The sequence below is a fragment of the Camelina sativa genome, chromosome 3 (genome assembly GCF_000633955.1).
Source record: "Camelina sativa cultivar DH55 chromosome 3, Cs, whole genome shotgun sequence".
Classification (NCBI taxonomy): domain Eukaryota; kingdom Viridiplantae; phylum Streptophyta; class Magnoliopsida; order Brassicales; family Brassicaceae; genus Camelina; species Camelina sativa.
The window spans coordinates 10,005,172-10,021,662 of NC_025687.1; the positions used below are offsets into that span (position 1 = coordinate 10,005,172).

The 16,491-nt window shown below is 34.5% G+C and overlaps 5 protein-coding genes and 2 pseudogenes across 7 annotated transcripts; 2 read left to right on the top strand and 5 right to left on the bottom strand.

Annotated features, from left to right (window-relative positions):
- LOC104776311 lies at positions 2,406 to 4,381 on the bottom strand. Its single transcript, XM_010500348.2, has 3 exons — positions 3,193 to 4,381; positions 2,877 to 3,105; positions 2,406 to 2,774 (listed from the first exon to the last, which is right to left on the bottom strand). The coding sequence occupies exons 1-3, from the start codon at positions 4,089 to 4,091 to the stop codon at positions 2,616 to 2,618; spliced, it is 1,287 nt and encodes a 428-aa protein (XP_010498650.1). The 5' UTR covers positions 4,092 to 4,381; the 3' UTR covers positions 2,406 to 2,615.
- Positions 7,115 to 7,408, bottom strand: LOC104776312. The gene has a single exon (XM_010500349.1). The coding sequence runs from the start codon at positions 7,406 to 7,408 to the stop codon at positions 7,115 to 7,117; it is 294 nt and encodes a 97-aa protein (XP_010498651.1).
- On the top strand, positions 9,508 to 11,027 carry LOC104776313. Of its 3 annotated transcripts, none has more exons than XM_010500350.1 (3): positions 9,508 to 9,569; positions 10,179 to 10,242; positions 10,662 to 11,027. In XM_010500350.1, exons 2-3 carry the CDS (start codon positions 10,193 to 10,195, stop codon positions 10,903 to 10,905), a joined length of 294 nt encoding a protein of 97 aa, XP_010498652.1. In that variant the 5' UTR covers positions 9,508 to 9,569; positions 10,179 to 10,192; the 3' UTR covers positions 10,906 to 11,027. The 3 variants fall into 3 exon arrangements, with proteins under 3 accessions (XP_010498652.1, XP_010498653.1, XP_010498654.1); XM_010500351.2 differs by having other exon boundaries at positions 9,517 to 9,601; XM_010500352.2 differs by lacking the exon at positions 9,508 to 9,569 and adding an exon at positions 9,618 to 9,642.
- On the bottom strand, positions 11,170 to 12,042 carry LOC104776314 (annotated as a pseudogene).
- Positions 12,180 to 12,664, bottom strand: LOC109131412. The gene has a single exon (XM_019242394.1). The coding sequence runs from the start codon at positions 12,598 to 12,600 to the stop codon at positions 12,244 to 12,246; it is 357 nt and encodes a 118-aa protein (XP_019097939.1). The 5' UTR covers positions 12,601 to 12,664; the 3' UTR covers positions 12,180 to 12,243.
- On the top strand, positions 13,221 to 14,243 carry LOC109130415 (annotated as a pseudogene).
- LOC104778819 lies at positions 15,588 to 16,045 on the bottom strand. Its single transcript, XM_019242403.1, has one exon. It carries the CDS (start codon positions 16,012 to 16,014, stop codon positions 15,634 to 15,636), a length of 381 nt encoding a protein of 126 aa, XP_019097948.1. The 5' UTR covers positions 16,015 to 16,045; the 3' UTR covers positions 15,588 to 15,633.

Sequence of the window (16,491 nt, forward strand, 5' to 3'; positions counted from 1 at the left end):
TTAGAAGTACTCTAAGGTTTTACATTTTGTCATAAAAGCTTACTCGTTTAGTTAAAATATAATTGACCACCAAAGAAAAAAAGCTTACTCGTTTAAAAAAGTTGATCAGTCTACTCTATATTAAGAAAAAAAAATGCTGTTAAAAAAAAAAATCAGTCTACCAAAAAAAAATGTCGATGTAATATATATGTACTAGTACAAACTTTAAAATAGAGGCATATAAACCAGTAAATACTCTATATCTGCAGGATATTTAATTTAAAAATTTGAAGGCACTGAACTTTTTTTATTTTATGGGAAATTTGCAAACCAGTAAATACTCTATATCTGCAGGATAATTAATTTATGTGTGGAGTGGTTAGATTTCCAAGTTTGAAGTCAACATTTTTGAGTCAAAATGCTGTCAGACAATTACATGCGGGCTGTAAAAATTAATACTACAACTATAGTTTTCATGGATACAAAACTTATTAATGAAAGTGACGCTTTCCAATTATTTAAATTTATTGAAAATTGTTTTAAATGCTATAATAAGAGAATATTACAGATTATATGATACGCTCGATTTATACTTCAACGATTTTAAACTTAGTGTAATTTATTCAAGATTTTTAAATATTCCATAATCTTGTATTATTCAGAAGTATAAGATTTAAAAATATTTTGAAAATATTGCATAAGTTCAATAAATTCTATGAGTAAAACTAAAAAAAAAATGAAACTCTCTGAATAATTTTTGCATGACGATTAATTGAGTTTCATTGTTTTTAGATGCTTTATGAAAATTTTAATATTTTATTATTTTTGGACAACAAAGATTATAAAAAAAGAATAGAAATCTTTTTCTTTTTTGTCAAAAAAAAAGAAAAAAAAAGAATAATCAAGTCTCGCTTCTTATAAAATTTAAGAATTTAGTGAAATCATACAAGTTACTCGGTGATCCATTTCAATAAATCAAATATTATTGTATATCTTTGAATTTTCGTGAATGAGAATAATCTACGTGGAATTATTTCAAATATTTTTGTATATTTTTGAATTTCCGTGAAAGAGACTAGGAGAGTTACCTACGTTGAATTATTTGGTTATTATTAGGTTACAGTCTAGTGGTTTATGTGAAAGTAATTACTACTACTAATTAGTACTGTGTTTTATTACCGAGTAGCTTACTCAACCCACTCGGATGCTATGGTGCACTATATTATCTATATATATATATAGTCACATGTGTTGTAGTATTTTCTTAATAAGGTTTTGGAATAAGCTTCGAAAGCATTATATAGAAAGTATAATCAAACACTTTATTTTTAGTGTACAAATTCATAATATTTGGGTAAAATAAATTGAAATATTTTGCAATATTTGTTTGGAGTATATTGATGCGGAGGGAGACCAATCCAGCAAGAAACCATGTGATCAGTGGCGTCTATAACTATATAAAATAGAAGAAAACGAAAGGATAAGGATAATATAAAATCACAAATGATATTATCTCGATCTAGAGTATATTATATGATGATCGATAAGGACACATGGCTTCTACAAAATTTCTTTTATGCGACGAAACATGTATGCATCGGATGTGTTCCTGTCGTACCCCAAACTTATAATTAAAAAAGTATACCATAACCTATTTCTATGATTGATTGAGTAGTTTTAAATTCTTATCAATATCCATAATAAGAAAAACTAAGTACAACATTGCTGTCACCTAGGAAATTCAAAATTTGAAGTAACACAAAAGAAACGATTTCAAATTTGCCTTTTTTAAGTGATCCATTTCAAAACGAAACATGCATTGAGATCAACGCCGGTTTGGTAACTCTACGTTTTGTATACATAGAATTACTAAAAGGGTTAACAGAAAATTTTAAAACTCACCAGGAAACTTACGTTATATGCTTTGTGAATGACATATATTTTAACTACTGCCTCTGATAAAATTGATATTGCAAAAGGCATTGGAACTTACAGCGAAATTAATAAGAATTTGGCAGTACTTTAAACATCCAGAATAGAATAGAAGTATGCATCTAGAACAGGTAAGTCTCCTAACATAGACCATTGAAATTAGTTTCTCTGGATCACGACATTGGATGTTTGTTTAATCGATAGTTTTTGGGAAATCGCAATGCTTAGCGCCGAACAAAAGAATCTTCTTCATGCTTCCCTCCCAAATTTTTTTTTGTTTTTCTTGGGCAAAACCAAAATTTATTATATTGATCCCGAATAAACAATTTGCCATTTTATTATTGTTATAACTAAAATATCTAAAGGGAATCGATATTGTCAGTGATCTAGATCAAGATCATAATATTATCAATCAATATCACTTGTTCCCAAAGATTCGATTAAAAACATATACCATAAAAAGAAAAACAAAGAGATTCATTTTAAGCCGTTGATTTAAATAATAAAAACACCAGCTTGCTTCTTCAACTATTTACAGATTGTTGTTACATTAGTAAAAATCGAAAATTACTCTCTCTGTTACAAACCTCTGAAAGAAGCTATACCATTTTTTTTTTTGTTATATAGCTCAATCAGGGTTACAGAGACTGGTAATAAAAGAAAGAACAAAAAAGGAAATTTTTTTACATTTTGGTCTTCTTTTTTCAACTTTGACAAAATTTACCATCCATCTGATTCTGAACAGCTCTAACCGCAGCCACTCTTGCAGCCGTAGCAGCCTTGTTAGCTCCAGCCACGGCTCGGCTCACCTGCTCTTCTACCCGTCTCCGATTCACTGCCTTGTTCGCTGTTTCTCGAGCCGCCTGCAATTTTTCAAGTTAAAGTTATTCACTTTTTTACTTTTTGTGTGTCAATTCCAACAACAATCGAGTCAACAACTCGTGTCTCAACTAAACAAAAATTACCTGAACCGCTCTAGAAACAGGCTCGCTCGTAAGAGGAAGAGAAGTTACAAGACTCCCTGAATCCCATTCACCAGATTTAGCATCACCTGTTCTAAACGAGTAAGCACCAAACCCTTGTTTACGACCTTCATGCCATGCTCCTTCATAACAATGTCCATTAGCAAACCGATACACACCAAACCCATGAATCTTATCTCCAAAATACTCCCCTGCATACTTATCTCCATTTCTAACAAAACACAACACCAAAACAAAATTATTACTTTTTTGTCAAAACAAGATTCACCCAGAAAACAAAAAAACAGAGATAACATACCTGAAATGGTAAGATCCAAGACCATGTTTAACACCAAATCTAGACTCTCCAACATAAGAGCTACCATCAGCACAAGACTGAACACCAAACCCATGACTCTGACCATTGAACCATTCACCAGCATAACAATCACCAGTGTAGAATTTGTAAACTCCATAACCATGTCTAAGACCTTGCCTATACTGACCTTTATATCTACTTCCTCTAGCCCAGCTCTCAATCCCATGACCATCGTATCTCCCATCAACCCAGTCACCTTCGTAACGACCTCTCACGAAATAGTAATAAACTCCACTCCCATTACACTTCCCTTTGTGAAATTCACCTTCGTAGAAGTCTCCGTTACTGTAGAATTGAACACCTTCTTTCACGAATCGCTTCACAACCTTCTTCTCCGGTTTGTTGGTATCGTCTCCGATGTACCATTGTACCGGTTTAGATTTCGGGTTTCTTCCTTGGAACCCTAAGACTCTGGTGGTTTCGTCGCAGATTTGTTTGATTGCGATCACGGTTTGGTTTAGGAGTGCGATGTTCTTGGAAGCGAAGAAGAGAGCTACGGCGACGAAGATGAGAGCTAGCAATAGATTCTCTGATGTGAGGATCTCATCGGTTTGTGAGAAGACGACGACGAAGAAGAAGGAGGAGAGGCTGAGGAAAGAGAGAGAGACCATGGTGAAAGCTAAACCGGGATTAATCCGAGTTAAACCGGTTTTAGGATTTGATGAACCGAATGGTTTAGGTGGTTTTCGTCTCTGCTTCTCTTCTTTCTCTCCGGCTTCTAGATCTTGTTGCTCGCCTTCCACGATTGAAGATAAGCTTTGGAAAGACGATCGGACATTTGAAGATGACCGGAGCAACGACGACTGCGTCCTCGTTAGCTTCGCCGCCTGTTTCTCCATTTTCTTCTTCCAAAAAAAACACAAAAACTTCGAAACTGCCGATTAAACTTCTCCGGTCATAATCGATTTCTCCGGCGAGAGTACACTAATCGCTGCTTCGTCACCGTAAGTAGCATCACGCACGACTCTGTTAGTAAGAGGGAGGTTTGCGATTACTTTTTTTATAAACAGTGGTTCTTTTTTTTAATTTGGCTCTCTTCGTTGTTAATTTTTCCGGTACCGGAGAATTTTTTTAAACGGCGAAGCTCAGTGAGAGAGAGAGAAAGGGAGAGGAAGCGAAGAAGAAATGGACCGGGTTTGGGCTTTTTAATTTAAAGAGAGAAAGAAATGAGATTAGATTTGATAAGAACCGTTGGATTAAGATCTGACGGTTGATTAAGTAAAGAGGAGAAGGAGAACCGTTGGATGTTGTGTGACCGGTGATGATGGGAATATACATTGGTCGACGGATCCAAACATGAACGGTTTTTTAGCTTTTACTGTTGCAAAAGCTGGCACGTGCCATTAACTTTAACACAGTCTCTAATAATATCTTATTATATTAAAGTATTTTTTTTTTAATTACCAAACTGATTTACAGAAAAAAAAAAGTCTCTCCTTTTCGATAAAATTGTTAATGACATCAAAAGAAACTTTACATTTTTTTTTTTAAATAAGATTTGTTTCTATTCAACTAGGATTAGGGTAATATAGTTTTATCTAAATAAATCTTTTTTTTCAAGCTTATTTAAATTAATCATACCTTATAAAACATACAAAATGTCACCACGATGCAAAATGCCACATACAAAACATAGGAATAACTTATGTTAACCAGATTAATATTAATTTATTTAGTTAGTTAAATTCAACTTAATTTTTATATTTGTCACAGCCAAAAAAACATTTTTGGTTAATTTCTTTTTAAAAATAAATTAACCTATAAATATTTTTTCTTCAAAATTACCAATTTTTTATACAAACTAATAATTTATTATTATAAGATTATCTTTAGATTAATACTCTTAATAGTTTATTTATATTAATTTCATTACCTAAGTATAAAGGTAAATTGGTCAATTACAATCTAAACATAAACAATTAGTGGTACTTAAATAATAATAATAACAATTGTGGTATTTTTGCCATTTGGCAATATATTTTTATAAAACTATTTTTAGCAAGATTATAATACTTAATTTGGAGTATTATCTTCAGGTTGAAATAAAAACCAGATCAATTCAATGGATCTAAATTAAACTTTCCATCATAATGACATACATAAACATCACCCTTGGAGGAAAAGAAAAAAACATACATAAACATCACCCCTAAGCCAGATTTCTACTATTCATGCATATAGGAGTAGTAATAACTTGTTTGCACAAAAAAAAAAAAGGAGTAGTAATAACTTAATTATATGTGTATGAACAACAACGTTTGAATTCATTTCATTTTTGGTAAGAAATCTGGTAGGTTATCTGCCAGCAGAATTGTTGAAACCCGCGATCAATTACTATCCACGGAATCTGTTTTTTTTTTTCAAACAAAATATTAATGGCAAAGAAAATAAAAAAAAGAGAGCAGGATGGTTGGATCTAATCAAATCGTGAACAACCTATTTTAATCAAACATCCTCGTTTGGTGTAGTTCGATGTTATTAGCCTCCGAGTTTAGTTAGTTATATTACACTGTTTGATCTAATTTATGGTATGGTTTAGAAAGTTCTATGAAAGTGTGTGTGTATGGTATATATATATATATAATAGTTTGGTTGTTTTGTAATAGTTAGAAAAAATGAAACGTCGTAGAGACTAGAGAGTGGAACAATCTTTTTCTTACTAGTCAAATCACAACAACAATTTTAGTATAGTTGCCATGATATTACATAGTTCCATGTGATAGCTTTTTTAATTCATGACTGTACTTTTATTGCTAACAACGTTGGATTATAAAATGGATTAAAACAGGATATTATCATTTAAGCAAACATCTCTTTCAAATGAGATCTAAAGTCAAAACTCCTCATCCGTTTTAACTTTCGGCTACGATAAAGGCCAATTGCAACAGAGAGCCATGCGTATGCATTTTGGTCATTATATTCGAAATTATCACAGCTTAGCAATCTCCTTTCTTTTTTACTAGTAAAATTTTAATATTTGTTATATCAAATTGGAATCATGTGAATTTTTCTTTTCAGAAATATGCAAAAACCCATTTTTCACACATAAAATAATACATATAAAAATGCTGTAAATATTAACGAATTTCTAAGTGAATGAAATGATCTGGATGATATTTAAACCAAAAATGTTATATATGTTTAGTAAATTACGTGGATAAAATGTAGTTGGCATGATCACATCCTACGCAGCATGTACAAGAAAACAATTAAAGATTTAAATCATGGAAGAGAAAGCACAATCATGATGTATTGTACTTCTTCCGTAACCTTCACACTTCGAAGCCTTATTCCCTTAACGACTCCCGTAACCAACTTGCAACAATATCAAAGGAAGAAACTGAGCTCCACGCAAGCATAAGCTTCAAAGAAAACCAAGAATAGAGAAGCAGAACATGCTTTTTGGGATTTCATTTAGACGAATTCGGCCCATTCCATTCAAAGCCCATAAGCTAATGATTTAAGTAATCTATTTTTTTTATTGAAAAAAAAGATTGATAACTTACATGGATTATATGAATAAAAATAAGACAACTTTTTATTTTCGAAAACTAATGATGTGAAAGAAAAAAAAAACAAATACTCCCTCTGTTTCAAAATATAAGATGTTTTGAGCGAAAACACGCAAATTAAAAAATAATCACTTTAAAAAAGTTCAACCAATTATAAACAAGACTGCATAAAATAAATAATAAAAAAATAGAAAAGTAATCTAAAAGTTACTTAAAAAGTTGAAAACATCTTATATTATGAAACAAAGAAAAACCTCTAAAACATCCTATATTATGAAACAGAAGGAATAGTTTATAAATTAAACGAGGAACACCTTTTTTGTATGCTTAATTTGGTACTTACCATTTTACTAACATATCCAGGGAAATTGTTCGCAAAACCTTTTCACAGGACTTTTACCTCCAGGGACGAAGTATTCCTCATTATTGTATGGGTTTCCATCACAAACTTGCTTGCAAGCGTCAGAACATTTGGCTGGAGTTGCTTTTTTGCCGGTCTTCATGCACACGTTCGTAACACAATTTCTAAGACATACATCTAGCGCTCTCTTGTTCGAATGAGCGACTTGTGCTGAAAACATTATCGTACATAACGTTATAATCATTAAGAGATTGCATATTCTCTTTGACATTTGACCCGCCATCTCGTTGGTATTCTGATAAGTCTAAAAACTTTTCTTTTACTGTAGTTCTAGTTTTCAATGAGATGATTTGGTGAAAATGATGGGTGGTTTTAGGAGATTTATATAGTAAACAAAGTTTAATCGGTTTAAGAGTTGTTAACTGTTAGAGGTTAATTTGTTCTTCGTTTCTTTTTTTGGACATCTTAGATTCTTAGGTGCTATATATATTGGTTTGTCTATCTGCGTAACTATATGCTACAAGCCTACAGAATAAACAATATCTTAGTGGCCTTTATTTTTCTTACGGGTTGTTAAGAAAAGCTATTTTTGACTATCGGCGTAACTATATGCTACAAGCCTACAAAATTAACAATATCTTACTGGCCTTTTATTATCTTCCTAAGCTCGTCCATCAGTCCATGTGAGAAAAGATACATCTATTACGCTTAGTCACCTAATATTAATTCTCTTAAGATATAAAATAAATAAAAACTCTTGGCCATATATGTGTTTTTAAGGCATTCAAATCGGAGTTTTGTTTTTTTTTTTTTGAACAAACAAATCGGAGTTTTGTTAAATAGCTGGAAATTACATGATCTTCATTTAGGAGTCCATGATGATGATACATTGGCTTCAAAGCTTTCATTAGATCAAAGAAGAGCAGATCCATGTATCTTTCATCAACGAGGAAGTCAGAGGTGTTGTTGATTATATTTATATGCAAATTATGTCGCTCAACAAGGACAACCCAAAGAATTGGAAAGGTAGATATATAGGAGCGACAAATAAGAACTTATCATGGAGAAGAGAAGGAGTTGAGGCAGAGACGCCAGAACCTCTTAGTGATTAAGAATAGCGGGTGGAGAAACATGGACGACCGAGAGAGATGTAAATGATAAAATGATAAAATGAAGAGATTTGTTCCTCGATAGGTTATGAGTTCTTATCATACGCGCGTGTATGCTTATATATATGATGTTTTTTTCTTTTTCTTTTTCTAGTAGTACTTGTGAATAAATTTCGATTAAGAATTCCAAAACCTTGATAAATGAAATTCGTCTTAACAAAGAGTCACATTTTGATTTGAGAGTCAAGTCAAAACGAGAAGGAGTCTAGACTATACATAACCAAACGAGTTTCAATTACATTGTTTGATGGAGTTTATATTTTTTTTTGTAAAGTGTAACTATGAGTTGTTGGCATGGAATCTTAAGATTTCCGAAAGATAAAACCGTGAAGCAATGATTCTTAAGTACACTTTACAATATAAATGCGATATAAAACTTATAAATTACATCATTTGAATTCCTATGTATGTAAAAAAAATCAGATACAAAATGAGTGACAACATGCAGTTTCAAAAAAAACAAATTTAATAATTATTACGTACTTGAGAAAAAAGACACATGTATATTATGGAAAACTAATTAACAAACAATGAGAGCTTTTGTGATTATAGATTAGGGGCACTTAGCAAAATATTTGCAATACAGACTTTGACCCGGGTTAAGGTAATTTTCGTGACCCACTTGTTGTTCATTGCAAAGTTTTTTGCAAGCATCCTGGCACATGGCAGGAGTAGCGTTTTTGATCACCTCTTTAACACATTGTTTTGAGACACAATGTTTGATACACATATCCGCATTAGAGATTTGTGCCGAAAAGATCATCGTGAACAAAGCCATAATGATCAGAACACTGCATGTTTTCTTCAAACTTTGAGCCTCCATAATAACGTAAAATGTATTGATATTGATTAAAATTATAATAAACAATATGATTTAGCTAGGTTTTGTCTAGATGATTTATATAGTGAAGGTAATGTTGTCTAATTGTAGAAAATTGGGTTGTTTTTTTTTGTTTTTTCTTTTGAATTGAAGGTTAAGTTCGTTTCTTGTTTTCTATCTTTAGAGGCTCTTCATCTCTGTGATCTATAGTAGTGTTTTTTGGTCATCGTAGTAAGCCAAAAAAAAAATCAGAGAACGACTAAAACGTAGTGGAATTAACTCTACCGTCAAATTAACTATAACGATTTCGGTTCGGTTAGTGTCCGGTTAACAAAATTAATTCTGCCCGGTTAAGTCACTCCATGGCCTAACCCGACCCGACTCATCGATTAAGTCACAAGAAGCTTGACTTTATTTTTTCCCATCTCTCTCTTGAGTAGAAGAAATCGAGAAAGGTACTTTGCTCAATCTTCGTTTCCTCTTGTGGGTATGATCGCTTCTATGAATTAGATTGTTCTTTTTCATTAGGTATCTGATTTTGTTGTCGTTGTGTTCCCGTTATGTGATTGTGTGTTGTTCTTATTTTTTCTCCCCAGAATTTGATGTTCTTTGGTGATGATTCTTAATTGAGAAAACTTGCTTCACTAATTTATTATACGAAGTTAGGTCTTAAACAAGCTAATCTGAGCTATGAATTCGAGAAATTTTGAAAATTTGCTTAATGATTCTCGCATTTTCCTAGTTTTTTTTTTTTTTTTCTCCTTATTGTGCTGTCTTCTCAGTGCTGCTTTTGTCGAATTCGTTCTTCAAAGAGATTGCTTCAATGGTTGTGTTTTAATGTGCTCAAGATAGCTTTTTGTATTTGCCTCTCTTGGTTTCATGGAGATGAATCTGCAAACTTTGTAGCTCACTAGCCTTTTAAGTCTGTTGTTCCCAAGATTTATAGCTTTCTTGCTCCACATGAAAATATAGCCTGTTCACATTTCATTGCTGAGAAGTACTTCATTTCCATTTGAGTTTCTGTTGTCTAGTGAAAATTTTAATTGGGCATCGCTTCTTTTCAGTGACTGATCAAAAGATGGGAAGTCAGGAGAATGTGAAACACCTCGAGGAATGCACTGTTTCCAAGTCAGTTTCTTATTTCACATTTACAATAATAATGTTTGATTGTTTTGCTAGTCATTAGAAAGAGAAAGGAACATTTTTCTAGTGGTACTGGGAATCATAGTTTTGTCATTGAGTCATTAGTTACTTAGCCAACTCTTTAGTCAGTCATTTTCACTTCTCCATACCATCATGCTTAACCACTACTTGCTTTGATTTAGAAAAAGGAGTAACCTTAGCATCCAACTTACTATTGATGGTGGTTTTCCCTTGGTCATAGCATCATGCTTAACAACTACAATGCTTTGATTTGCTAAAAGAAGTAACCTTAGCATCCAACATTGGTACCTAGTATCTTCTAATGTAAAATCACACTGTGGTTGTTGTTCTTTAAGTTGAAACATCCTAAAGTGTAAAAAGTTTCGGTTTTTTTGTGGGTGCAGTGCACTAGGGACATGGGTATTCTCAGTCCTAGGAGCATTGGTTGCAATCCCAGTGGGCATCAAACGCAAGTCTCTAGGTCCACTCGTCTTCTTTGGCACAACCGGAACAATGCTTGACATCATCATTGGTGTGAGTCAATGCGAGAGAGAACATGCAGAACACCAAATGAAGTTACTCCAAGACTCTCAGAATGCCGCAACAACCACAAACACAGAGACCGAGGATACTTCTTCCATCTCCTAATCTTCTTACATTAGTTTCAATAAGAGTACTATGATGTAATTTTGATGCCATTTACAAGTAACACTTGTTTCAAGATATTGTGACTTGCTTTGAGGAAAACAAAGACGCGAGCTTTTTGATGATTTTCGCAGCCTAAAACTAAGACCTCATAACCCCTCTGAAACTGAAACTGTGACGATCATCTGATATTGAAAGATGATTTGAGATAATACGATATACATATGAAACTGTTACGATCATATCTATATTATGAATGGATCAAATCTTGAACTCCAATATCAAATGGTATACAAAAAGGCATGTTCAAAGTTCACACCTTTAGCAACAAGAAACAATGCTTATACAAAAGAAACGAAAAAAGAAAACCATCTTATCTCACGAAACCGACACCGTTCTAAATCCAAAGAAGAGTAAGGAAGATTCTGACGAACTCATCAAAACTCATCCGACGACGAACCATCGGAGATAAGCCGAGAAACAGAGCGAGAGCACTAGGCAAATAGAACCAATCATCAGTTTCATGTCCGACTCTTCTCGTAGCCTTCGCATACTCACCGGCGCAAACGTGAGTCCGAGCATGGATAAACCGATTCTGATACTCGCAAACGTAAAACACATATCGGCTAGCTTGTTGAGCTCTGACGCACAGTAGAACGCCACGTGGCCGTTCTTGGTCGTCTCCGTCGGATCTGAAACGTCAAAATCAGAAGCTCGTTTGCAGATTCCGGTGAGAATGGCGAGCGAAACCGCTATGAAGAAACGATCGTTAACTCGACTAGTCTATTCTCTTAACTCCCGACCTCCATCTTCATCATCCATTGCACTTTTTTTGGAATCTTGCACGAAAAGAAAAAAAAACTAAAATTGAGACCTTGAAACGATGATTGATTAAAAGAAATTTTTTGGAGTTTGTTAAAGAGGGAAGGGGGAGGAAGAGGGGTTTATATATATAACTTAACCATGTACAATGGTACTTAAATGTAACTAATTTAACCATGGTTTACTATAGCTAGTAACCGTACTTGCTGTGCCGTGGGATGACTGATGATGACTCATGCATATGGACTTAAACGAAGGGGTCTGACTTCTTTGGTTACAAAATTTCGATAATTTGGTTACACAAATGTGGTTGGTTCCTAGATATTTTTATATTCAGCTTGGCTAAATAATTTGGAAAATATCTGAATATGGTTACACAACTTGTTACACCCATGTCAATAAGTCAGATTCATTTTTTTATACATAAAAAGATGAGGACCTACCGATGTGCGGATTTAGAGTAGAAGAAGAAGTAGTAGTACTAAGCGCAAACAAACCAACGAAGGTAGAGGGAGATCATCATGAAGTAAAACCCAATGAAAACAGAATATTGGATTCAAGCTGCCTCTGACTTCGCATCGGTATCCATGGTGCCAACTCCAACCACGGCAACGAGATAAAGATATACGAAATCTCGAGGATAAAAGAGTTATGAGCTATCCTATTCAACTTCGACGCCCAGTAGAACGCCGCGTCTCTGTTCTCTGTTCCCTTATTCGGATCTGAACTTTCGTCGAAACCCGCTGCGCGTTTGCATACTCCGTTTATTAGAACGAGCGCCACCGCTACGAATAAACGAACAGTTAAGCGACGAATCTCTTCACGACGTCTCACACGTTGCTCTTCCCGTTGTATCTCCACTGCTCCGTCTTCCATTGTTATCGGAATCTCGCCGGGAAACGATATTGGAGATTTGGGACGAAGATTGAGAGAGAAGAAAATAAAAATCAGAATAAAGGAAAAGGAGAAATTTTCTAGGAGTGGTTTTGGAGTTTGTTTAAAAGATGGGGTTTATGTAAACCTAACCATATGGTTAATATTTAATTTCAATAAACGAAAGTTGAAGCAGTAGTCTCATCCTATGACACGTGTAACTATGATTCATCGGATGGCTTATAAATACGCTACAATTACTTTTGTCCTCCTCTAAATTAAGATGGCTTTACTAAAAGTTATGGATAATTCAACTTAATAATATATATATGTGTTACGTGTTTGTGAGAGAACAATTTTAAGTAAGGAAAATTTACGATGATTCACTGATTCAACAACCTAAAACTAAAAGTGTTAAATTTCCATATCTTTAGACCGACTTGACTTGGCGTTTTCCCTTTTTGTTTGTTGCGATTCCTAGCTTGATTGGGATGCTCAGCTCGTGTGTATATTATATGAAGCCCTAGGAGGTCCTCGTCTGTATTTGATCAAATTACAGAGAGACAGACAAGAAGACAAATGTTGTTGAAAAGACATCGCTCGAGTGAAAACAAAACAGGAAAATGACAACGTCGCTCCAGTGAGGCATTGCTGCTACCAGTCCATGTTGTAGAGCTCATCCTCGAGAGGCTTCCTGTGAAATCTCTCCTAAGATTCAAGTCTTTATCCAAGCGTATCCATTGGTGATGGTTATTATAATAATAATAGTAATGGTTATTATGAAGCAGCTCCAAGGGATACAGTTTTGTTGGGGTCTTCCGTAGTTTCTAAGGTCAGGCTCCCTATTTCAAACTTGATGCTCTGCCATGGTAGTTGTGACGGTCTTCTATGCAGTTACTGTTCTCACACTCCTAGTGTCGTGATCAATCCCGCCACGAGATGGCAACAAAGTTTTCCTCTTTCCAACTACCAACAGCTCTGCATCGACATGTTCGAAAAAAAGCAGTATGGCTTCCCAATGCCTAAGCTTGGGTTTGGCAGAGACAAGTTTAGGGGCACTTACATCCGAATTTGGACTAGAAAACGTTACAACTTGTGAAGTTTTTGATTTTAGCACAAACGCTTGGAGGTACGTTGTCCCTGCTTCTCCTTATAGGATAAATGATGCTAGTTTTCCTGTGCATTTAGATGGGTCACTTTACTGGCTCACCCTTTGCGAAGAAACCAAGGTGTTATCTTTCGATCTTCACACTGAAACTTTTCAAGTCATTTGTAAAGCCCCCTTCCCTCGCTCAAGTGAACGTTTCAGGTCTGATAACTACATCATGTGCATCCTCAACAGTCGCTTGTGCGTATCCGAGAACAAGGGGCCAACCCAAGTGATATGGTCGTTAGATTCTTCAGGCGGCAACAAGACATGGAAGAAATTGTCTTCGATAGATTACGCAAAAACTTTGTCTGGGGTGGAACCCTTCCTCCCGTTGGCACCAATTGAAATTCTGGATGAGAATAAGTTATTGCTTCAAGATGATGGTTTGGTGATGCATGATCTCCATACCAAATCTTATGATTTACTCTTTGAACCTGAACCCATTGAATATCCTGTTTCTTATTTTCAAAGTTTAATTTCTGTTTCATCAAACTAATCACCTTGTTTTATTTAGCTACTTTTGTACCAATGTAAATTTTTTAAAATCATTATCTGCATTTGAATTTATATTTTGCATGACGAGGATACTGGTACAGTTGGGGTAGTTTACCCTTCTGAAGCTGAACCTGTTATCGATTCTTTGAAGAGGAGTGGTCGAAATCAGAATCGGGAAAAAGTAGAAATTATCTATGAGTGTATTGGAGTTTGTTAAAAGAGGATGGGTTATGTAAACCTAATCATGGTTAATATTTAACATGATTAGGTTATTGTAAACCTAATCATGGTTAATATTTAACAAACGAAAGTTGAAGCAGTAGTCTCATCCTATGACACGTGGAACTATGATTCATCGGATGGCTTATTCATACGCTACAATTACTTTTGTCCTACTCTAAATTAGTATGGCTCTTTCTTTACTAAAGCTGTGGATAATTCAACTTTAACAATATGTGTTATGAACAATTCAAGTAAGAAACTTTTTTTGATGATTCACTAACCTGAAACTAAGAAAGAACCCCATACATATCAATTTCTTTGTAAATTAGTTGTCATAAAGGGGGTTCACTGAATCCTTCAATAGACTACATTAAGGCCTATTCTTAAAAAGCTACGATTTTAAAACTGTTACGATCGATAAACATGGAGTGATAAATCTTGTTAATACGACAGTATCAATTAACACATTCGACCAACCTCTAATCAAGACGAAATACGATCGAGCAGTTATGGCGTGATATGGGAATCATAGTTTTGTCATTGTGTCATCAGTTATGTAGTCCACTCTTTTAGTCAGTCATTTTCACTTGTCCATACCATCATGGTTAACCACTACTTGATTTGATTTGAAAATAAGGAGTAACCCTTAGGTCCTTAGCATCCAACACTAGTAGTCGTATAATCGTATCTAGTATCTTTATGGTGTTAAACAGTTTGGTTGTTGTTCTTGAAATTGAAACATTCTAAATTGTTGACTACACTTGTTTCAAGATATTGTGATTTATCCATGTGTTTTGAGCAAACAAAGAAGCAAGCTTTAGATGATTTCTCAAACTAAAACTAAGAACCCTAAAGCTGAAGACTGATGTATTTGATTTCGAAAGCTTGTGGCTTTAGACTGCCTCCTGACGGAAATTGTAACACATGAAGTAGTACGATATACATTTTTAAATTAATCAATGTATAAATCTTGAACTTTACTCCAATATCAGATGGTATTCATAAACTCATGTTCGAAGAAACAAAGTTTCAACCTTTATATATCCGTGTTCAAAAACTAAAGAAGACAAAGAAAAAGAAAAAGCAGAATGAAAGGTTTATAACGATCACTAAAACGACACCGTTCAAAATCGAAAACAGAGGAAGGAAGGATTCAGGCGAACTCAAACTCATCCGACGACGAACCATCGGAGATAACCGGAGAAACAGAGCGAGAGCATTAGGCAGATAGAACCCATCATCAGTTTCATGTCCGACTCTTCTCGTAGTCTCCGCATCACCACCGGCGCAAACGTGAGTCCGAGCATGGATAAACCGATTCTGACTATCACAAACGTAAAACACATTCCGGCTAGCTTGTTGAGCTCTGACGCGCAGTAGAACGCCACGTGTTTGTTCTTCATCGTCACCGTTGGATCTGACACGTCAAAATCAGAAGCTCGTTTGCAGATTCCGGTGAAAATGACGAGCGAAACCGCTATGAAGAAACGATCGTTAACTCGACGAGCCTCTTCTCTTCTCTCACGACCTCCATCATCATCAACCTCCATTGCGATCAGAATCTTGCAAAAGCTTTTGAAACGAAACGATAAAAACAAAAATCAGAATCGGGAAAAAGTGAGAAAATTGTGTCTGATGGGTTTTGGAGTTTGTTAAAGAGAGGGAAAGAGGGGTTTATCTAACCTAACCATAGTTAAATTTTTAACCATGAACCATGGTTTATTTTTAACCGTACGTTTTCTAACCATGGTTTGTGTTTTATTAACCGTACGTGCCAAGTTTCAATGCGCGAGAGAGAGAGAGAGGTGATGATGACTCATGATATGGAACTTTACGAATATTTGGTTACTGTAAAACTATGTTTTTGAAATACTACTGCTTACATACCCAAAATAAAAAATACTACTGGTTGCAAAATTTCGATGATTTGGTTCCTAAAATTTTTATTCAGCTTGGGTTAATAAATATATATATCATTAATAACCATACGATAATCACTATCGTTTATATTGTTACTTTAATTTACT